Below are 25,210 nucleotides of genomic sequence, written 5' to 3'. Positions count from 1 at the left end.
AAATAACTTTGTTTTGATAATGAATTAAATCACATTGCATCCAAGTTCTCTAATGATAAATTTCAATATATATTTCAAAACTTAAGGCTCTTTTTCTCATACTGAAAATGGATCAGGAATCAATAATACAATAGATGACCAATATACATTACGCAAAAAGGTGACGGGGAGCTAGGAGGAGGGCTGACAGTGTCAGGGGTACAGAATGATCACGGGCCCCCCTTCAGTTAGGAACGGGCAAAATGCCCTGGATGGCACTTTTTAGTTGCAAAAATGTATGGTTGTCAAAGAATCAAACCGTTAAGAACCACTGCTCTAGTAGTCTACCAACCAGATTGGTCAAAAATAAAAAGCAATGGATTGTCACTTTAAATCCAACTCCATTTCAGTTGAGTGATGCACATGAGGTCCATCAGCTTCTGCTTGGTCAGAGACAGGAAACCCGGCTCAGTTCATATCAGGAAGTGAAGATTGCAGAACACATTAGTTGCCTCAACTTTTTCACTGGAAAAATAAAATGCAGGCCAATGGCACACAGACAACAATATAACAAGTAAGACGCGCAAACGCGGGAAGCGAACGCAGCTCGTAAATTGCAATAACAACAATTGGAATAAATGACGTACTTTTTAAGGTTTAAGTTAAGTTTTTTTAAATTAAATGTTTTTTCAAGTTATTTTTTTAGTGTGTGTATGTGTGCTTGCGTGCGTGTTTATTTTTTAGGTTTTTTTTTTTAAAGTTTTTTCTGTAAGTTTTTTTTTAAGTTAAGTTTTTTGTGTGTGTGCGTTTTTCCTTTTTAAGTTTTTTTTTTAAGTTAAGTTTTTTTTTAAGTTAAGTTTTTTTTTGTGTGTGCGTTTTTCCTTTTTAAGGTTTTCTTTTAAGTTAAGTTTTTTTTTAAGTTAAGTTTTTTTTTAAGTTAAGTTTTTTGTGTGCGTTTTTCCTTTTTTATGTTTTTTTTTAAGTTAAGTTTTTTTTTAAGTTAAGTTTTTTTTTAAGTTAAGTGTTTTGTGTGTGTGCGTTTTTCCTTTTTAATTTTGTTTTTTAAGTTAAGTTTTTTTTTAAGTTAAGTTTTTTTTTAAGTTAAGTTTTTTGTGTGTGTGTGTGTGCGTGCGTGCGTGCGTGCGTGCGTGCGTGCGTGTGTGTGTGTGTGTGCGTGCGTGCATGTGTGTGTGTGTGTTTTTGTGTGTGATACAGCTGCGCCCTCTGGTGGTGGGCGGGTGGTGTTACAGCGTGACACACAGACACACACACACACAGACACACGGACGTGATCTGCTGGGTCTCATAGTAAATGCTCACTGCGTTCGCAATAATCCACCATGTCAGACAGTGACTGACAAGAAGAAACATTGTACGACAAAAAGTATAAAAGGTGTTATTACATTACACTTGTCTGTTGTACAACAGAGTTAACAACAGCTATTTGCGAGGAGGAAATGACATAATGAGTAATGACAGAGAATGAGTATGTCAGAATAGTAAAGAGATGTCATTACAGTGAGTCAGGCTAGGTCAGAGACATTCAGACCCGAGTTGACTCGCTCTGGGCTTTATCTCAGTCCCATGTCTGGGCTGGGCCTAAATCTTTAGCATGTGACGGGAGAGCAAAGCCATGTTTGAAATGACTTAAAATGCTAAACGTCAGAGTGAAATTTATCTTATCCATCGACAACAAAATATTCAAAGTCTTGGGCCTGAGAGGCCAAACCTCATCAAATGGTGGTCCGTGGCTCAAATGCTGAATAAATAGTAGACCATGAAATGAAAACGGTTGAAAACCCCTAGAAAATATAATCTTGGAGTGACCTTTAGCCAAATTGGTTAGGGGCAGGGCGCCTAGGCGCTTACCACATGGGCATAAAATGCCTTCTTCAACATGCCCAGGTTCGACACTCTGGGCTGGCCGTACCATTTGTTCTGTCACTGCCCTGCTCTCTGTCCTCTTTTCCTATCTATCTCACCGTCGCTATCAAAATACAGTGGGCATCGGTGGGACGGCACTAAAGTGGTTCTCCTCCGAACCTCACCGACCAAACTCCCAAACTCTTCTCCCTTCTGGCTCCAAAACTATGGAATGCACTTCCCATTACAATCAGAATTGGAGCCTCACTCCCAATCTTGGGACTGGGACTCCACCGTAGTCTGAAAACCCAACTTTTCAGACTCCATCATGGCCCGTAGCACTTGCCCTAGCCCCTTAGATAAGAACTTTATGTAGACTTATAGCATGTTACATAGACAGCACTAGAATTGACTTTTATGTAGTCATAGCACTTTATTGCGAACGCAGTGAGCATTTACTATGAGACCCAGCAGATCACGTCCGTGTGTCTGTGTGTGTGTGTGTCTGTGTGTCACGCTGTAACACCACCCGCCCACCACCAGAGGGCGCAGCTGTATCACACACAAAAACACACACACACACATGCACGCACGCACACACACACACACACGCACGCACGCACGCACGCACGCACGCACGCACGCACGCACGCACGCACGCACGCACACACACACACACAAAAAACTTAACTTAAAAAAAAACTTAACTTAAAAAAAAACTTAACTTAAAAAACAAAATTAAAAAGGAAAAACGCACACACACAAAACACTTAACTTAAAAAAAAACTTAACTTAAAAAAAAACTTAACTTAAAAAAAAACATAAAAAAGGAAAAACGCACACAAAAAACTTAACTTAAAAAAAAACTTAACTTAAAAAAAAACTTAACTTAAAAGAAAACCTTAAAAAGGAAAAACGCACACACAAAAAAAAACTTAACTTAAAAAAAAACTTAACTTAAAAAAAAAACTTAAAAAGGAAAAACGCACACACACAAAAAACTTAACTTAAAAAAAAACTTACAGAAAAAACTTTAAAAAAAAAAACCTAAAAAATAAACACGCACGCAAGCACACATACACACACTAAAAAAATAACTTGAAAAAACATTTAATTTAAAAAAACTTAACTTAAACCTTAAAAAGTACGTCATTTATTCCAATTGTTGTTATTGCAATTTACGAGCTGCGTTCGCTTCCCGCGTTTGCGCGTCTTACTTGTAGTATACAGGTATATGTATAGTAGGTATAGTTTCATTATTGCGAACGCAGTGATTGCGAACGCAGTGATTGCGAACGCAGTGAGCATTTACTATGAGACCCAGCAGATCATGTCTGTCTGTCTGTCTGTCTGTCTGTGTGTGTGTCACGCTGTAACACCACCCGCCCGCCACCAGAGGGCGCAGCTGTATCACACACAAAAACACACACATGCACGCACACACGCACGCACACACACACACACACACACACACACACACACACACACAACTAAACTTAACTTAAAGAAAAAACTTAAAAAGAAAAAACTTAAAAAAAACTTAACTTAAAAAAACTTAACTTAAAAAAAAATCTTAAAGAATCTTTTAAAAAAAAACTTCAAATTAAAAAACGTAACTTAAAAAAAAATCTTAAAAAAATCTTTAAAAAAACTTAAAATTAAAAAACTTAACTTAAAAAAACTTAACTTAAACTTAACTTAAACTTTAAAAAAAAATAAAAAAACAACCTTAAAGTACGTAATTTATTCTAATTGTTATTGCAATTTACGAGCTGCGTTCGCTTCCCGCGTTTGCGCGTCTTACTTGTATAGATATCCCACGGTTACGTTCTTATCTTACGCATGTTTCATGATAACTACTTTTTATGTATGTGATGTATTGCCATGCTTTTTGTTCTTGCTTAATGTAAATCGCTCTGGATTAAGAGTGTGCCTAAATTCTAATTGTACAGCAAAGAAAATAAAGTTCAAAACAATTGTGCATAATTTTGTGAGTGACGGTAAACACCGAGATGAAAAAGGTCACCAGTTATTGGCCTGGCTGAAGAATTGGACTATACAGGCAAACACACCAACGCACGCACGGTTCTTCAGAGGGAATGCTGATGGAATTTTTCACACACACCATAGAGGCAGAAAAGAGCAGCAAATAAAGCTACTTTGTTTACCGGGTCAACAAACTGCATTTCTGAATGCCAAAGCAGATCAGACAACATTCTATGGAGGAAGCAAGCATGGAAGGTAGGAGAGAAAAACGATTTTATATAGGAGTTTATAGGCTTTCCTAATTTCCATAGCCCTGGGTACTACTAGACAGTGTTTTCTACTTAACTCCAGTAGACCATGTAGAAAAAGAAGACCCATGGATTTACAAATGTGCGATAAACAGGGATAAAAAAAAAAGTATCACAGTACTGGGCTGATCACATTACGTCACAGCAATTAATGCAACAGGGAAAAGCAATGAGTGAATCATTAAAATGCACTCATATCGCAGACCAAGGTTCGGGTTGCAAACAACATGTAGCAAAATAATTTAACCCATGATGTCATCAATTTGTTGCAATGTTGCTAAAATCTGTAAAGGCTCCAGATTTGTCTTATTCATCAATGACACAGAGAGCATTGGGACAAATCCTGCTAGAACTTGATGACACATTGCTGGCAACTTGGCATCAACATTGACAAAAAAGCTGATTATGTATGTAAATGTTGAAGGCGATGGAAAGAAAGCCATTAATTTCTTAGCTTTGTTTTTTTAGCATGTATTCTGGACACATGGCACGGCAGTGGCTCAGGTGTAGAGTGGCCGGTAGAACAGCCGGATGGGAACCGCAAGGTTCCCAGTTCGATCCCGGGCTCCTCCAGAGTTATGCCCCCTACACACTGCACGATATTTGATCCAATTATGCTATCGGGGAGCTTTTTTGGCACTCTCCGACAAAACCCCCGATCTGATGCAGTGATGACACTGTACATATAAACTACTATACTATGCTGTACATATATACTATGAAGTGCTATGACTACATACAATGCAATTATTGTGCTGTCTACATAACATGCTATAAGTCTGTATCAAATGCTATCTAAGTCTAAAAAGTGCTGTCTAAGGGGGTAGGGTAAGTGCTATGGGCCATGGTGGAGTCTGAAAAGGTGGGTTTTCAGACTACGGCGGAAGATTGGGAGTGATGCTGCAGTTCTGACTGCAACGGGGAGTGCATTCCACAGTTTTGGAGCCAGAAGGGAGAAGAGTTTGGGACGTGTGGAGCGTTGTCCCGGCGTTTTTAGTGTGGGTACTTCCAGCTTCCCTGCATTGGCTGATCAGAGTGCGCGGGAGGGTTTGTAGGGTTCAATCATACTTGCAAGATATGGGGGAGCCATACCTCTGGTTGCTTTGAATGCCAGCATCAGGGTTTTGTATTCTGTGCGGGCAGCGACCGGGAGCCAGTGGAGGGAGCGGAGCAGGGGGGAGACATGTGAGAATTTTGGCTGGTTGAAGACCAAGCGAGCTGCGGCATTTTGGATCAGTTGGAGAGGCTTAAGTGCACATGCCGGTAGGCCAGTAAGACTGTTGTCTGGATTAGGAGCTGGGCTGATTCCTGGTTGAGGAACGGTCTAATTCGTCGTATGTTATAGAGCAGTGTTTCCCAACCTGTGTGCCGCGGCACTTTACTGTGCCGTTTGATGTGTCCAGGTGTGCCGCCTGATTTGACCAAAAATAACACTAACCCTCCCCCGAAAGCAATAGCTACTGAGCTGCAGGATTCGTGCGACAACAACAACAACGGAACAATAGACTCTAACGACCATCGGCCATAGGAATGTTAATCACCTGTACTCGCCTGGCAACTTTACTGTATAAATGTGCAGTGATGTACCGGAACGCGTTCAAAGAACGATAGTTCACGAACGCGTTCCTATTTCGGCTGAACGTGAACTGAACGTACTGTATTTCTGCCTGATGAACGTCATTGTGAACGCGTTCATTTCTGGCGTGTGTGAACGTCACTTTCTCACGTTCAACTTCGTTCAAAAGTGAGTGAGCCTTCCAGGCGAAACCCCCGCTAAAACACACCCTAATCACTCCTTATTAATATCTAGCGGAAAACCCACCAATAAGCCCTTATCCAACACAAATTAACTAATCTTCACTGGAGCGCGCAGCGCGCATATGCACGCAGACAGCAGACACATACAGTCCTACATGTCCCGACCCAAACACTGAGGAGGTAAAGTAAACTTGTTTATAATGTGCCACGGAAAATAGATTCCAATTGCTTATTTTTTGCGTCGATGAGGTATGTCGTATGTGTCCAACTGTCCATACATGATCGCCTCGTTTTGCCAACAATATATATCTCCCTCCCTCCACAGAAGCGCAGTGATGCCTGATTTATTCTTCGTCGTACACGTGTTCCATGCTGAAAATAGTTGATCTACAAGCTCACAACGCGCGCAACGCGTTGTGAGCTTGTAGGCTGTGGCTGTGACACCGTCTCCACACCTTAGCGCAAAACGGTCTTAAGCTGCGCACTTCTTAAGCTGCGCGCAGCTTAGATTCTGAGTTTTTAGACAGCTGGTGGATGGAAAAGAAGCTCCACCTCCGCAGACTTTTTGCGCGGAGGAGAGCGTTTCCGGGAATCTGGCCGTCGCGCAAAAAGTCCGCGGAGGTGGAGCTTGCAATGGGTCTGGTCCACAAGATTCGATACACCACCAAGATACCCATGTACCTGTCTAGATACTTCCTTAATGTTAACGAAGTCCACACCCACAACACCAGAGGGAGTGCAACGAACCATGTACAACCCAGATTCGGCACAAACAAGGGACTAAATTCTTGTCGCTCCTATGCCACCAAAATGTGGAACGCCCTACCAACTGTCATTAAGACATGCGAATCCCTTGACTCCTTCAAAACCGCTCTCAAAGGGCACCTACGGATGGCTGCAATTCGAAACTGGCCCCCGTAAAATCTGAATCCCCCCCCCCCCAGCCCCCCCCCCTTTTTCCCCTCACTGTATATATTTCTTTTCCCTTTTTACCTCCTTTATGATGAATTCCTGTTCTGTCTATAGAAGTGTCTATTTGTACGTCTCTAAATGTTTTGATGATTTGAACATGGTGGACCCTATTGGAAACAAGTGTAATGCTTAATTGGGTCGTCCACTCACAGTTAACAGCCTTTGTATTGAGTTTGTGCTTGAAATGTACTGTAATTCTGCAAACTGTTAATAAATTCTTCAATCAATCAATCAATCCAGGCTGTGAGCTTGCAGGCTGTAAGAACTGAGACCCTTCACAATAAAAGCATGTAGCTTTCACAAGTTGGCCCCATAATAAAGACAAGGAAAAGGATGAATCCTTACATTCGGTGGCATTTCACATTGCAAAGAGCAATATTTTCCCCAAAAAAAATCACACCCGTGTGAAGTGAACTGAGTGGTTGCTCATGTTTAAGACCATTGTATTGTGGCAAAACATTTTTTTTATTTAGAAGTATTTACTTTGCATTGACAAATTGAACATGTGTGTGCTATATTTTGTATATTGAGTTATTTGATGAGTGCTGTCATGTGTGTTCTTAAAAGTATATTGGGTTCAAATAAGTTTTACTCTGTCAAAAGTATAATGTGTTTATCAAAGACGTTTTACTATATATATATATATATATATATATATATATATATATATATATACACATACATACACACATGCACACCCCCCGTATATCTAGGTGTGCCCCGAGATTTTTAGGCTATGAAAAGTGTGCCCTGGGACAAAAAAGGTTGGGAAACACTGTTATAGAGTGTGAACCTGCAGGATACAACCGTGAGACTCTGCCTTTGAAGCGCAAACATTATCCACAAACGACCCCCCCCCCCCCTCAATGCTGCATAGAGAGTCAGAGAGAGAGACGCTCTACTCCTTACTTACAAGTGTTTCACCGGATTTTACTGTTAAATAAATAAATAATTAGCCGTGACTGCGCACGTCTGTAGGAACCGATAGTTAGATCCGAAATTTCATTAGGCCTACTGTAATGGGTGCCACGGAAAGTACCGACAACTCACCCCGCAATGTCAGAAAGTGAAGAGCTGTCCGTACTTTCTCGCCCAACTCGCCCCAGCGGAAAGTACAGACAACTCACCCCGACATGTCAGAAAGTGAAGTTGTCCAGTATTCGTCAAAAGGAGCTCGCGCGACGAAGTAGCCTCGGGGATTCCCCCCCCCCCTCTTCTTGGTTCCCGTTGCTGGTCAGCCTAAATGCTCTCATAAAGTTATATTATAGTCTTATTATATTATATATGATTTGTCTCTATATATTGTGTTGATTTAAAAGGGTCCACCGGTGGACAGACTCTCGATGCGGGCGGTTTAATGATCCCTGTACTTGCCTGATGGCTGGTTTGGCCAAAATGTTAACTGAGGCTGTGGAAAATCTTCTACGACTAACAACATAGTATGATGTAAACGCCCAATACAAACTCCACGTATTCCCAACGTCCACACATGTAAATTGTTTTTCTTTCTTAAAAAACACTTTCACTTTCGCTGACCAAGCCTCGGTAGGCACTGTTTTCTGGCAAATCTAAGCTAGCAAATCTAAGACTTCCGGGGGACGATCTCTTCAAAATAAGAGTACCCTCTGGAGTATTGAAAAAAGATTAATTTGCACATTAAAACTACAAATTAAGCATTTAAACGATGCTATAGGACACACATTATGTTTCTGTGTAAAAATAAGTAATAAGTAATGTTTATGTGTAAAGATAAGTAATTAAAAAGTTATCTAAATGGATAAATGCTATTCACTGGAGTGCATGGACTTTATAAAGTGGACACTGGACAAAAATCCCTGCTATGTATCGACTAGTGTGACATACGCACATGTCCGGGGAGACCTCCTCTACAACACCACACTGTCCGCTAAGCAGCAGAGGTGTAAAAATTTAATTGGCACACCATACAGCGAGGTGAAAGGTCAAAAAACATCCCAATTCCAGACTAAAGTGAACTAAAGTGGACACTGGACAAAAATCCCTGCTATGTATCGACTAGTGTGACATACGCACATGTCCGTGGAGACCTCCTCTACAACACCACACTGTCCGCTAAGCAGCAGAGGTGTAAAACAAAAATTGGCACGCCATACAGCGAGGTGAAAGATAAAAAACATCCCATTTCCAGACTAAAGTGAACTAAAGTGGACACTGGACAAAAATCCCTGCTATGTATCGACTAGTGTGACATACGCACATGTCCGGGGAGACCTCCTCTACAACACAATTTTTGTTTTACACCTCTGCTGCTTAGCGGACAGTGTGGTGTTGTAGAGGAGGTCTCCACGGACATGTGCATATGTCACACTAGTCGATACATAGCAGGGATTTTTGTCCAGTGTCCACTTTAGTTCACTTTAGTCTGGAAATGGGATATTTTTTTATCTTTCACCTCGCTGTATGGTGTGCCAATTTAATTTTTACACCTCTGCTGCTTAGCGGACAGTGTGGTGTTGTAGAGGAGGTCTCCACGGACATGTGCGTATGTCACACTAGTCGATACATAGCAGGGATTTTTGTCCAGTGTCCACTTTAGTTCACTTTAGTCTGGAAATGGGATCATTTTTTACCTTTCACCTCGCTGTATGGCGTGCCAATTTTTGTTTTACACCTCTGCTGCTTAGCGGACAGTGTGGTGTTGTAGAGGAGGTCTCCACGGACATGTGCGTATGTCACACTAGTCGATACATAGCAGGGATTTTTGTCCAGTGTCCACTTTAGTTCACTTTAGTCTGGAAATGGGACATTTTTTTTATCTTTCACCTCGCTGTATGGCGTGCCAATTTTTGTTTTACACCTCTGCTGCTTAGCGGACAGTGTGGTGTTGTAGAGGAGGTCTCCACGGACATGTGCATAAGTCACACTAGTCGATACATAGCAGGGATTTTTGTCCAGTGTCCACTTTAGTTCACTTTAGTCTGGAAATGGGATATTTTTTATCTTTCACCTCGCTGTATGGTGTGCCAATTTAATTTTTACACCTCTGCTGCTTAGCGGACAGTGTGGTGTTGTAGAGGAGGTCTCCACGGACATGTGCGTATGTCACACTAGTCGATACATAGCAGGGTATTTTGTCCAGTGTCCACTTTATAAAGTCCATGCACTCCAGTCTTGGGCATTTATCCATTTAGATAACTTTTTTACGTTATTTCATTACTTATTTTTACACAGAAACATAATGTGTGTCTTCACAATAACTGTAATGTAATAATAATACTAATAATGTAATGTAATAATGATTTAATTAACGACGCTTTTATTCTGAAAGCAACCGGATGTCTTAAATTTGCTAGCTCTCAAACAGGAAATTCTAGATTTGCCGAAAAGAAGGAGCCTACATCGGTACTCTGTTCTTCTTCCTTTCCGGTTAGTGACTTTCTCACTTTTCCGGGAACCTTGTCAGCAGGGTTTCTGAACCAATGAGACACACACTTCATTTATATGGTGCCTCGCAGGGCGGTGTCGCGCACGGTGAAAATGGCAGATCTACAAGCCCACGACTTGTCGGGGATGCGAAGGGTCGTGAACTTGTAAAGTTGCTTTTTTGTCGTCAGAAGAACTGCTTGGGAACGCACTTTACATTCATGGTTAACATTGATTTCTGCAAGTCCACATTTTCTAAACCATCCCCCGATTCCCCCCCGTTGATTGTTTCATTTTATATAAAAAATAAGAAATCGTTGAGCACGTTTAGCTCTAATCGGATATTTATAATTGATATAGGCTACCGTCCGTATATCAATTTTTGAGCTAACTATGATGAAGTGTGAGAGAAAACATGACCTTGGTGAAAGTTGGTTTAATACCTTTTTATTTGATCAACGATTATGTTCTTTTCTCACTTTTATCGATAACCACCAGAGTGAAACATCTAGGAATAATCAATGCTTGTTTCGCTGCACTGAATGTTGTGGATTGTGTGGAACCAAACCATTATAAACCATTGAGCAATAGACGTTTTTACGGTTATTCACCACTGAGTGGCGCTAGAGATCTACGCAGAAACCTACACCAAGCATTGAAAGATGACTATTAAAAAACAATAAACCCCACTTGCACAATATATGCGAAACAGAAACAGGTACATACAGTGTTCAGTTGTTTCATTATTATCATTATTATTATTATTAGTATAATAATACTCTGTGACTGGCTCAGAAAGAAAGGAAACTGATACAGTGTGAAAGTCATTGTAGTCACTGACATGTCATTATTCATGCAGTATTGTTTCGATGTATGCAATAAGTGTCAGGCTTGTGTCACCCAAACAATAGAACAGGAATGCACACCAGTAGTGAGGAGCTGACCACGGGAGATAAATAACTGCAAAGAAAAGCGTTCGCACAGCTCGTAGCCACAATGCAATAACATTTTTTGAAACAATTCGATACAATATAGGTCTTCTTCAGGGTATGTCCCCTCCACAGTCCACACCCTAAATGGGTCCAACTTCTACAGTTGGAGTAGGCCTACTGCTGCTAGTCTCTGAATCTACAACCTCTTTATCTGTCCTCTCTGGATGCTTAGGAAGTATGCAATCTGTTCCAGTAGAAGACCCCAGCAGTGTACTGTATAGTAGCTTCTCTGTCTGGTGGATATGGCTGCATCCTACCAGATCATTCTGTCTTGGACCACTGATAGAACCAAGGGGGGCCTGGCTGTGTGTTGTGCTTGCTGAGGTATAGACCCCTGAGGCGGACAGGGAGCTAAAGGCAGTGTGGACTTCTGGATGGCCGGTAGGGGTGACAGAGACATGGATGGGTGTTGGTGAGTTGGTAGATTGTGTGAGATCAGAGTTGGCTTGCACACTCAGCGAGGGATAGGACTGGCTGAGGTTTCTTGCAGAACACATTAGGTGACATCTGCTGCTCAAAGTGGGAACGGAGGCCTTGCATCCCACCTGAGGGCCCTGACAAGTCCCTGGGAAGCTTTGAAAGGCAGAGCTAAGTCTAAGGAGGGATGACCATGAGTTTGGGTCATGTAGGAGGAGTTGGGTATTGTTCTGGAGGTTTGTAAGGGACCACATTGACTCTGTAATCTGTGAGTAGTGGTTGTTTCTCTGTCAGAGCAGCATATGTGTACACAAGATGACACAGGACTGGACAGTCCATGCGAATGCTCAAGTCTCTGGCCTTGAGTGGGATTTATGCCATGGTTGGGTACTCCACTGTGACCCCACACATTTCTGTCAGGTTGGCTAATTGGCTTGTGATGGAGATGAGGCCCTGTTGCCACATTAAAAGGCACATGTGTCTGCCAATCACTGGAAGCTGTCACACTGGCACTGGACGCCATCTGTATGCTATAGGGGTATGTTGAGACTGGGGTGGTATAGTGCGGCATGGTGACATGGGTCTGCAAAAATTGCATCATCTCACGGAGTTCCTTGGCCAGGTTAGATATTTCTTGATTCAAGTTGCTCATCTGTAAAGAAAAAAAGGAAGGAAAAGGGAAGACGGCAATGAAGGATTTCTGATTTCTAATGCCATACTGTATGTTTAAGCTACTTCTCATTGCTAAAATGTAAAATTGGAGCATACACTTTCTGTAGTACATTAGACTTTGGTTGTAACAATTTTGTTCACATTTAACTTGTGTCCTGAAAGTATGTCAAGAAAAAGTTGAGAGTCCTGCTTTTAGATACAGTATGTAGTGTACCCAGCCCTTGAGGAGCTGTGAAAGTAGAGTAGTGTGACTATATGAAGGGGGAACAAAATGTTTGACATAAAAATGTTTGTCACCTAGTTAAATGTTTCTATTCATAGATTGTGTTATATGTCTGTCATTCAGTTGGTCTAAGGCAGGCCTGTTGAACCCATTTTGGGGTGAGGGGCGCATTGGTCAAAAGGTCACTTGATGTGGGCCAGAACCAGTTGCGGACCCGCGCTCACACGCATTTACAGTATCATTCACATATAAATAAATAAAATGAGGAAGACTACTATTATCAAACAATAAAATAAAACATTTGAAAGAGCAATTCAATTTGAAGTGAGGACATTACCTTTCTAAGCAAACATTTCCATCTGCAAATTTGCATCTGTATCTGCAGCTGTAACTGTAATTACTACACGTTTTATGCAGGCCTACTTTAGACTCTACGGTCACTAAATACTGTACCTCATTGTTAAGCTTGCCAATATTCTGTCTCACCTCCTCTGTCTCCAGAAGCAGGTTAGCACTGATCTGGAAATGGTCTATAAAAGGGTGTAGAACACAAAGTGTGTTAAATAAAAATGAATGTTGCTTATATTTAGTCTAGTAGCCTAGTGTCTAATACTTCAAATGGGTTAACAAAAGTGTTTTCAATGAATTGGATTTGTGTGGAAGATTTATCAAGTAGTACAAATCTGAGATGAGTTGCATTAATCTAAGTAGTAATTATTATTAGTACAATGTTCCTAGATATTTGAGACATATACAGTACAGGCGCTGTATGTTTTGGGTCTCAAAAACGTGGAATCAGACATTCCTCCTCTGTATGTTGAACAAACTTTACATGAATAAGTAATGGCCAAGCTCTTACCCCTGAGATATCCTTTTGATCAAGTTTTTCACTGTTCATTCATTGTTACAACTATAGCAGCCTACCACTGATGAACCATGAAGCCTGTGAATGAATTACCTTTTCCATTAGTCTTTGACTCAGTCTGCTCTACATTAAAATGAAACGCATGCCCATTATCTTCAATTCCATCCACAACCCTGGAAGAGACAGGAATAAGAGTTACATCATTATAGAGCAATCTGAAAACCAATTAATATCTGGCTAAAACTGATTGGAATTGATTACCTGGGGCTCAAGTCTAGAGGACTGACACAATGTACAGAAGGGATGAGCAGTTTGGATGGTCTATGGCTCGTGTCTGTGTCATGTCGAAGAGTGGGTAATGGAGAGGACAAGAGATTGTCAGTGTTAAGTAGCTGGGGAGATGGGCTACGGCCTCTACATCCCTGAACGGGTGATCGAGGTCGGAGGGCATGGATGTGGTGAAGCTCTTCTCCCAACCGGGTGGTGCTCAGGCTGGGTTGGTGAACAGGGCTACCCATTGCATGCAGAAGGGGTACCCTCCTTGGAATCCAGTGGCCCATGTCTTGCCCGTGTTCCACCTTGTCCGTCTCAACAATGAAGGGTAGTTTGTGATTCATTCCAAGCCGATCCTAGGGAGATGAGAGTTAGAAAAACGATTTCTTAGTTCAAAGGATTATTGAAGGAAATTATGTTTGTCAAATAAGTGCTTTGAGAATCACATCGCTGTTTTATGTAAACAGCGAATAAGACTCCTGAACTTGAAAAAAGTGACAAACTGTAACAGGACTAGTTTACAGACAGATTCCCTTCATATTTTTAATTGCCATTTCTTATACTGCTATTTGTCAGTATTGTACTGCACTTTAAAATATACACCTTATTGCCACCAGTGCACTTTATACTGCCACCACTGCAGCCATTTCGGTTACTATTTTCACACAGTGGTGTTTTCTACCGTTACGCTATATATTAGTATGTTGCGTCAAAGCTTTTGAAAAAAAGCATATACGATTGCTATGCAGGTCAAACTTTCTTCGCTGCTAACGTGCCTATTGGACAAGGATGGGTTGGGGAGGGACATAGTGAAGGGCTAATTGAAAGAGAATTTAGGAGAAAAGGTGTTTATATATATATATATATATATATATATATATATATATATATATATAATATATGTGAAACATTATAATCCTTACCGCATTGCTTTGGTATACCCATTGTTGAATTGTGACATAGATTATGTACAGTTACAGTACTGTACAAACATTGCTGCAGATTGGTGAATGTGTCAAATGTACTGTATTAAATAAGAAATAAATAGCTCTGTGAGGCAGAAATACCTGAGACAGCATGGGAGATCTTGAAAGTCTTGTTCGTCCCTATAGATATATTATCAAAGTTAGCAGATATACACAACTGTGGTGTGGTCGCAAAGTGGCAGCATATAACTTGAAGCATCTGTAGTATATATTTAACACACTATGTAATATATATGCTACAGCAGGGGTTTTCAATTGATTTTGAACAAGGGACCACCACCCTGACTGGGGACCACTGTTGTGTCGGGATGGGATATGGGCTTCGATTAGTGCTTTCGTAACACTTGCATCCCATGTCTATACAACCACTGTTTCTCAACCGATGGTCCACGGACTACTAGTGGTCCATGGAATAATAGGCCTGCAGGTGGTCCATGGGAAAATGTTTTAAAATATAAATAGAATGCCTTTGTTAAATGTATTAAAATATATTTCAATAATACAGTATTTCAAAAGTCCATAAAATGTAAGAAGATATTTGAATAAATAGCTAATAGAAATATTTCAATTAAATCATGACTGTTAAGGACTTGATTTCATTCATTGCACGATACTACGTGCAACAAATTATAACAAGCTCAGGCATTATTAAATTGAAATGTATACTTTTGTCTCTGGAGTGGTCCAGAGCCAATTTACGTATTTATGTTTTGAAAACCACTGATCTATTCCTATCCCACGCTTACCCTTATTCCATTCTTATTTTATCCAACCTTCCATTAAACTCAGGTTAACTGATATACACTACTGATAGAGCAGACACATGATGACATGATTATCTGCACATTTCCTAATAATGATGACTCAATCAGGAAAGCTGGTAGATTTACCCTTCTTGAGATTCTAACTCACTTTTCTGTAGAATTTCTTAACCTCAGACTTCCCAGTAACTGACAACATTGACGCACTTCCACGGAACAGTGCACTAAAGTTTAGTGCACTGTTCCGTTGAAGAAAATACAAAATCTTAATTGCTACATTACTAAATGCATGGTCAGGGACCACATGCAGTACCTCCACGGACCACTGGTGTACAGACTGTACATGTGGGAAATGGGAAACCACGTGAAGCGCCCAGTTTCGGGTGTTTACGGTGTGTGTGTTGTAGCGATCTGCTATCGCACGCACGCACACGCACCCACTCACACCACCACAATCATTCATGTCCACGCACAACCCAGCACACCCACAGACTAACGTCAGCGCAGCGACACGCCCCCGACGCTGGTACCGGTCAAGGGGCCAGTGAGGCTATTCAACGTTGAAGCTCTGGGCCCTAGTGGTAGGAGGAGGGACTACAAGCGGACCCGTGGATTCATGACCGGGAAACCCCGTGCAGCTGGGCTTTAACATTGAGCGCTCGGTTGCACTTCCGCATTTGACCACCAAAATTTGGTGGTCAAATGCGGAAGTAGACATTCTGAGACGGTACTTCCGGCAGTCTTCCGGGTGCTTCAAAACGCCACTGAGCAACTTCCACTGACATGAATAGCTGGGGGGGCGGAGCTTCGCGCCAGTTCAGTCTCTATCCTTTTATATACTCTATGGTACCGGTACGTTTACGTTCTATGAATGGAAGGGTAGGCAAGATGGCGGGGCCGGTCACAGAGAGGAGAGACTGAAGTGAAGACGGAGGAGCGATCGCGTACGCGAGTTCAAAGTTTAGTACAGTCTGTGCGGTGCGTCGGATCTACAATCGGATCCATTGGGAGAAGAACCTAAGAAGATAAACCTTGGCGTTCTCACTTCTCACTGTCCGAGTGTCCGGATCTTGGAGCACAGCAACGGAGCTGCAGTGCTCTCTCACTGACTGGTTGACAAAATCAACCAGTCACAAATGCACAAAATCAACCAGTCACAAATGCACAAAATAAACCAGTGACAAATGCACAAAATCAGCCTGATGGAAATGCACAAAATCAGCCTGATGGAAATGCACAAATCAATCAACCGACTGGTTCACCTGCAAGGAGTGCAATAAATCAGAGCAATCACCTGGATCCACAATCCGGTGCAAGGAGTGACGCACAGAGTCATTACAGTTTGATTGACATGGATCTTTGTGACAATTTGGTGACAAACCAGATCCAACCCTTGAGGCCGACCTCTTCCACAGTGCTGGGAGCCACATTGGTGGATGTGGTGGCTGCTGTGGAAGGAATGCGTGTTGCCCATCACCACCTAGAAACCATGGTAAGAATCAATGTCAAACAACTGGTGAAACAACAAGAGCGTAATACTGTTACATTGAGAGAGGTCAAGGATGCAACGCTAACAATGGGTGATCAACAGATCACGAAAATGCAGGATGAAATGAGAGCAATGAATGACACCATTTTGCACACTAACCACCACAGTGGAACAAGGTCAAAGCAGAATGCATAAATAAATGATCGAGCACCTGGATTACCTCCGAACACAGTTCACTTCAACCATGAACTGGAAAATGAAACACCACCATGCTGAACTGCTGATGGATGTTAGCACGGCGCTGGCCCCTATTGAGCAAAATTTGGACAACACTCGCTCATCATTAAACACATGCTTGAAAAATATCGACACAGTGAACGCAGAAGTGTTAGCCATAAAACAACATTCCTTGAACACTACTGCAATGCCGGGAACCACACCACAAACCAGCTCTCCCGTCATAGCTACTACTGCACCATCTGGTCAGTTTCACCGCAGGCTGCAGTCCACGCTACACGTTGGTGGAGGAACTAAGAGGAGGATTTATGGGCAGACCCCCCCCCATTAAAATCCAATTCCCCACGTTTGGACAGCGTGAGGACCCCCCAGACCCCTTGCTTTACTTGGAAAAGTGCAGGGACTTTCTCGCCATTAATCCTCTGACAGATGATGAACTCATTGCCACCCTCAGGAATGTGTTGCATGGCACTGCCAGAGACTGGTGGGATGTGGTTCGCCAGGAGACTAACACCTGGCCAGATTTTGAAGCGAAATTTGTGGCTGCATTCCTCTCTGAGGATTATGAGGACGAGTTGGCTGAGAGAGTTCGAAACAGAGTTCAGGGTGAAGATGAAAGCATTAGAGATTTTGCCTACATGTACAGGTCTCTCTGCCGACGTTGGAAGCCTGAGATCAGTGAGGCGGACATAATCAAACTCACACTGAAGAGTTTGAATCCAAAGCTTACAAGCCAGCTGCGAAGCAGTGGAGTGAACACTGTGGATGGCTTGGTTCGACTTGGACAACAACTGGAAAAAGACATGGAAAATCAACTTGTATTGTTGAGAAACAAGAAACAAGTACAGATATCAAAACCACAAACACGACAGGATAATTCTGTGAAATCCACACCTCCTGTGAATCCATCATCTTCCTCCTCTAAGAGTCAAGATTCATTCTGCTGGCGTTGCAAAGGTGCACATGCTCCTGCTACATGTCCCTATGCAGATGATGGAAAGAAAGGTAAGGGAAATGCTAATTCTGTGACATCTGCGCAGGTATTTTCCCCAAAGCTTTCTGCATCACCACTCCAGCAAACCTCAAAGGAGCCACCACTCCAATTGAAGGTTCCTGTGACGCTGGGTGCTTGGAAAGGGACAGCGATTGTGGACACTGGGTCCTCCTTCACACTGCTGAATCAGGACCTGTGGACATCAATTAGGGACACGGGAAAAGGCAAAATTACATCTTGGACTAAGGGTCCCATATACTTGGCCGATGGAGAGCCAAAAACCCCAGTGGGTCAGAGTGAAGTGAATTACACCTTACATGGCAAACCATGGACTCGAACCACTGCTGTGCTTCACTCTGACGCCTTGGCAATTCCGTGTGTGCTGGGTCTAGATTTCCTCTGCCAAAGTGGCTTGCAAATTGATGTCACTGACAATGCATACTGGTTCAAAAGCAATGACAAAGAACAATTTAATTTCCTGCTGGAACCCTCAGATGCACATCAACCTACCGGTACTGTGACTACTTCTCTGCTGTTCCACCCTCTCACCTTTCTCTTACAACGGGGGGAGGAGTTCTTGAAGTGTTCAGCACGGCTGTGCAGGATGCGCACCTGGAACAATGCAACTACTTTCACAACTTCAAGATAACTCAGACGTCTGCACCACACAAGTGGGTCGCACTGAACTTCTACAGCACAAGATCTTGGTCAGCTCAAATATCTCACTACGACAAAAACCATACCGTGTATCACCTCCCAAACTCCAGACCATGAAGAAGCTCATTGACAAAATGTTGGCCGATGATGTCATTGAACCATCTTCATCTGCCTGGGCCGCACCTGTTGTTCTGATTCCGAAGAAGACTGGTGATTCCGAAATGGTCTTCAAGGGTGTTTCAGACCTGACAGATAGGGCAGGGGGAGTTTAATTTCTAGAATTATTTTCACGGCTAGCTTCCCTCCGTTTTCACTTTCTGTTACAATCATGCTCTTCTAAATCCCTAACCTAATAGGCTACATGGAAATGAGTGTGAACCACTGCTGTAGGTATGGGTAGGGTGTTGGCAAGACCGACAAATGCAATGCATCTGACCATTGTGCCTGCCCAGATCTAATTTCTATATTCGAGCCAGTGCAGCTAAGCATGGCGGGGTTGTTTTAGCATTTTGGCTTCTTATTTACTAATTTAGGGCCTCCCTACTGTAGTTATGGCTTTGGCCATACTGATAACATGGATTCACTGTTACATGTCTCTGGACACAACTGGCATTTTAGCTGTTTAAAAACAAAAATGCATTGGCACCAGCCATCAACTTCGATTCACAGATTAAACAAATACATTCATGAAATCTCTGAAAGTTGGTTTAAAATAAAGATATTGAGGCTGATGCAATGACAAGCCATTTTCTGTTAAAACAAGCTCTGTGGGACTCATAGCAATATGACTATAACAGCCAAGCTAGCAGCTGCACCTAGCTCTTTATACCCAAATGGAAATTGTCCTAGAAGAAAGCTCATCAGGCTTTCATCCTGGGATATCCTGGGTAAAAAGCTGATATTTTGGCCTGAGGGTGACAATACTGACATGTTATTACACCACACACACAATTCAATTCAAAGGGCTTTATTGGCATGAGAAAACATACGTTTACATTGCCAAAGCAGAAAGCACAATACAACAATACAGCAATACAATCAAAACAAAAAAATGTGTACATTTGAACGTCAGAATCTTCAATAGATCAATTTCTATATTGTACCAAGATCACTGGATGCAGGTATAGTGCAGGAATATACACAATGACACACACACACGTCAAGCACATTAACAATATTTTATGCCAATATTTGAGTCAAGTTAAATAACCAGACTTACAAGCAACAGCAAATACCTTCCCCTTGTTTATTGGTAAAATTACAATTTATTTTCCCTTTTTTTTTTGCATTTTATACCACATGACCCCACCCTCCCCATGTCCCCTGCCTCACAGTAGTGGCTGCTGTGAAGGTACTGTTGTGCTAGTTGTTGATGTCATAACAGAGGATGACAACACTGGTCAAAGCGATCCCTCCCTGATATGAAAAGTAAAAATAAGAGAAAAAAGTAAGCATAAAAAGTAGTTTGAGATAACATCTGAATTCACAAAGATGACAAGACAGAGCAAGTGCACTTAATAAACATCTGAATTCACAAAGATGACTTATAGATCAGGAAAAGAAAAAAAAACTGATGAGGAAACATGTAGAGATTGGGAAGATATTGACAATAACTATTGATTGGTTACAAGTTAGGGGGAAAAAAAGGATAATACAAAGACAGCAACATGTTTTCAATACACATTTGTGATTTTGGTCAAGAATACAAATCTTGCTTTACGCATTTGTCATTGTACATGGATGATTCAAAGAACATTACATTAATGCTAAATTGACTTATTGGTGACAATGTTAATAATGCACTATTTACTGTATATTGTTGGATTAATTATAAAGCATTAGGTGTCCCTATGCTTTGAAATCATTCTGAATAACTTGTCAAAAAGTCGAAGTAATAACAATAGTGATAACAATATAACAATGTAATAAATCAGTTCATCTATACAGCCGCTATCTAGAAGGAAATGGCTGTCCAGCCCCCTCTCCTTTTTGGAACCCTCTCTTCACTTCTTCCAGGAAGCCGACAGGGAACAAGGAGGAAAAGTGAAGGAACGCTGCATGCACCTTCCACCAAACTAACAGTGACATCAGCTTATGATCAAAATACTGGAGTAATTTATGGTACATAGAAAAAACAGTAAGTAGGAAAGAAAGGTGAGGGCCAACAAGCCTGTTTAATTTTTTTTAAATTCCCTCCAGATGCTTTTGATTTGATTTTTTTTCCTTTACAGAAATACAGAGAACCAAAGATGAGCAGATTGCTCCATTAAGTGCGATCGGTACTGATTGATCTTTTTCTCCTTCCATAGGGCCTTTTTGGTGGTTGTTGTCAAATGTCCATTGTCAATCAAGAGATCTTGAGTTGGTACGTCTTGGGGTGGGGTTTTTTAAACTTCACAGCACTTGCTACCTCCACCGCCCTGTGGTGCAGTATCCTGCAGGTCCACGCCGCCTCTGGCACGTCCACCAGCACTACTTCCACCCCCCTGGGGCTCATTCTTCGGAAGCTTCTTGGCTATTTAAAGAGCACAGACCAGGTAGATGTATGGAAAATGAGCAAACATTTATGTACTTTAGAAATATAATATGATGGATCAATGTCCCATAGTAATGTAAGGCGCTTACCTATGGCCATAAAAATCTCATTGACATTCATAGCAGTCTTGGCTGAGGTCTCCATGAAGAGCAAACTGTTGTCGTCTGCGTACGATTGTGCTTCCTAAAACAATAAAGATGCAGATTCATTTGGAAACTGCTATCAGGCAGTTTGAAGACGTTATTGTCTAGGAATTTCATTAAAGAAAATGTAAGTTTCAGTAGCATTACTATTGCCTGTTATTAGGCTTCTCCTAAAACAACTACAGTATAATGAACTATTTAGATAGATAAATGTCTATTTAGATAGCAAATACTGTACTCAGTACGTTTTATGTACCTGGAAATCTACATCTCTTTTGTTGGCCAAGTCTGCTTTGTTCCCTGCCAATGCAATGACAATATTAGGACTGGCTTGTCGGAGATCCTTCACCCAGTTCTTTGCACAGTAATCTTCCCTGTGTCTTCTTTGTGTGAATGTATCCTAAAAGAAAACGAAGAAAAAAGCACAACACAAAATACACTCAATACGTATAATCATACAACTTTCACATACAACTTCAACTTCACAATTATATGAGCAAAGGTCCTTTGCAATTTACAATTTACAATTACAATTTAGGCATTTAGCAGATTACATTAGGCAAAAACAAAAGTATGGGAATACATCACATATATAAAATGCATTTATCAAGAAACATGCGTAAGCTAAGAACGTAACTAGAACATATCTATATAATGACACTATACATATATACTATACTATGCTATACATGTACTATGATGTGCTATGACTACATGCAATGCAATTATTGTGCTGTCTACATGACATGCTATAAGTCTGTTTCAAATGCTATCTAAGTCTAAAAAGTGCTATCTAAGGGGGTAGGATAAGTGCTATGGGCCATGATGGAGTCTGAAAAGGTGGGTCTTCAGACTACGGCGGAAGATTGGGAGTGATGCTGCAGTTCTGATTGCAACGGGGAGTGCATTCCACAGTTTTGGGGCCAGAAGGGAGAAGAGTTTGGGACGTGTGGAGCGTTGTCCCGGCGTTTTTAGTGAGGGTACTTCCAGCTTTCCTGCGTTGGTTGATCTGAGTGCGCGGGAGGGTTTGTAGGGTTCAATCATGCTTGCAAGATATGGGGGAGCCATACCTTTGGTTGCTTTGAATGCCAGCATCAGAGTTTTGTATTCTGTGCGGGCAGCGACTGGGAGCCAGTGCAGGGAGCGGAGCGCTCTGTATTATTCTGTAATCATCAACCCAAGCTGAAAAGCAAGGGTACATTCATAGCTGACAGAGGTTATTTAGGTGCGTTAGTCCAGTGGTTCTCAAAGTGGGGTCCGGGTACCCCAGGGGTCCTTGGGAGGGTTCTAGGGGTCCCCAGCAAAATGAGTGAATACATTAGCCTTGCGTAGCGATACTAATATCACTGCGTGGATATTAGTCTCGTCCCTCTCAGTGGTTTTTCGCAATGGGGGCAATATGCATTGCAAAGGCAGGTGAAGGCTGGCTACGTGAGTCTATGAATATTGTAGCTATGAATATTGTAGCGGCCGGCTACAGCCAATAGAAGTGAGTGTGGGGTGGGACTTCCGGGACTGGGGAAGTGAGTGACAGATGTTATGTGGATGTGCTGTGAGGAATGCGGTTGTGTGTGTTCTAAGAGTTACGGACTACGGTGAAGCCAGGTCCATTGTTTGTAAAATAGTGTTAAATTACTATTAAAGTTGGAGCCTTGGAATTTGCACTACGTCTCTGCCTCCAGTTCCTGGGATTGTTACAAACTACATGGCAGCAAAATCTGTTCATTTTGACAATGTCTAACACAAATATTATCTTATCCCTTATGGGATCTAAAAAAAAAAAAATCAGATGGGCGTCCAAATAAATAAGGTTTCCTTGACAATGTTTGAGAACTACCGTGTTGGTCAATATGTTACATGCCAGGTAACTTACTGTGTTGGTAATGTCATAGACCACGATGGCAGCCTGGGCTCCTCTGTAGTACATCGGAGCCAGGCTGTGATACCGCTCCTGTCCCGCTGTGTCCCAGATCTGAAACTTAACTGTTGTGTCATCCAAACATACCGTCTGTGAGAGCTGGAAGACAGCTGCCGAAAAAGACAATACAAAAACCAGTTTAACATGCAATGCAGTCTAGTGACTTACAAGTCCCATAGCAATTCAAAGCCCGACCAATCTCTCCAGCTCTTTAGTAAAGAGTAAAGAAATTAAGTGATAAAACATTTGGAACGATTGAAGCAGATGAATGGGTTCCATTTGACACAATAGCAATGATTGTTATCAGAATAAGAGTTTTAACCTGGTGATGGACCACAATGGAAACAAGCCCCTGCAGATTTTTGGGTTATCCTTTTAGCATAACTTTGACTGTACTACTTGTATCTAGTGATGTTAATCAATTATTCAATCAAACCTTTTATTAAACAAACAATTCACTTGACATGATTGCCATTTGTAATTAAACCTTTTTCATTTAAAAAGCTAGATCTTAGATGAGACCTCCAGGCTGGAAATGGGAGGAAGAGTCAATGTAATATGTAAACAAGATAATTGCAGATACCTTGACATGACAAAAACAAAAAACAGAACAGACCTAAGCCAGAGAAATTAAACATTGCCAGTGTTCCCACTGGCGATGGAATTTGTGGGATATCACTTTGAGATGCCGTAGCGGCCGATGCCTATGCCAGATAGGAGTAATTGGGTGATTTCCCTATGAGAGTCGTTCATAAAGTCATGGGAATAAATACATTTAGTTACTTTTCCACAGAACCATCAATATGTTTTAATACAGAATGTATTTTCAATGTTTGTAACCCCAAAGTTAAAATCCAGACAAACTTTGTCAAGGCCAATATCCCCATGAGTGAATACACCTTTTGTATGTGATGAAAATAATACTAACTAGAAAAAGTGCCCTTCTGGGCACAGGTCTCCACCAGGAGGATAGGAGTGTGTGTGATGTTTGGCAAAATGTTTAGGAGTAATATAAACATGTTTTTTTGTTCGTTTGTTTTTTGCAACAATGTTCTTCATTTTGTTGAGGAAATGCAGAGCCAGATCACTCATAGAATCTCTGAGGATAGAATTGTGGATGAGCAGGACATGTGCAGCATTTTGAACGAAACGGGCCACTCCTGAAAACTTTAGAAGGCTATGTTAGCCAATCAGTGTAGAATCTGATAAATCATACATAAGTTGTATACAGATTGATGAAGTTATAGCTAAAAACAGGAATTGGCCTGTTATATCGCCACCATGAGGCTGATTCGGAAAAGAATGAGTGGCATGTCGTCCTCGGCCTAGTGGAAATGTGCGTGTATAATTTCACGGAAATTGCACACTGTGTTTGTGATTTGTGGCATTTTGTTCGAAACGGACCAATCATGTGAGCTTTGGAAGCCAATATTAGCCAATCAGGATGGAACATGGGAAATTGTGCAGATCTGTGTTGATCACATGACTATGGAGATAGTGTATACCGAATTGTGTGATGTATGGATAAAATGTGTACGAGTAATCTACAGAAATGTGTTTTGCCTAAATCGGCCTCATGGTGGCGCTATAACGGGCCGTTGAAGAATATTTGGGGGAGAGGTTCATCGTTGGCATCCATGGAGTGTGTGTGCAAAGTTTGGCATGGATCGGGCCAACGGTACCGGAGATTAGCTGATAACGGACGGACGAAAGGACGGAAGGAAGGACACACACACGGACGGAGTGCAAAGCATACTCTCTCGGAGACAATAATCATTT

The 25,210-nt window shown here is 41.6% G+C and overlaps 1 protein-coding gene across 1 annotated transcript in view; it reads right to left on the bottom strand.

Annotated features, from left to right (window-relative positions):
* Nucleotides 1-20,158: 20,158 nt before the first annotated feature.
* Nucleotides 20,159-25,210, bottom strand: part of LOC306937728 (ras-related protein Rab-5C-like) — a gene marked incomplete at its 5' end in the record, with an annotated part of 41,829 nt that continues 36,777 nt past the window's right edge. Inside the window, 3 exons of the mRNA XM_079521643.1 lie at nucleotides 20,159-21,349; nucleotides 21,460-21,553; nucleotides 23,387-23,541. Of these exons, the coding sequence (XP_079377769.1) occupies nucleotides 21,222-21,349; nucleotides 21,460-21,553; nucleotides 23,387-23,541 (377 nt within the window). The 3' untranslated portion in view covers nucleotides 20,159-21,221. The remainder of the gene's footprint in view (nucleotides 21,350-21,459; nucleotides 21,554-23,386; nucleotides 23,542-25,210) is intronic.

This window comes from Electrona antarctica (assembly GCF_951216825.1).
Source record: "Electrona antarctica genome assembly, chromosome: 14".
NCBI classification, from domain to species: domain Eukaryota; kingdom Metazoa; phylum Chordata; class Actinopteri; order Myctophiformes; family Myctophidae; genus Electrona; species Electrona antarctica.
This window is presented reverse-complemented; position numbering and strand designations above follow the sequence as displayed.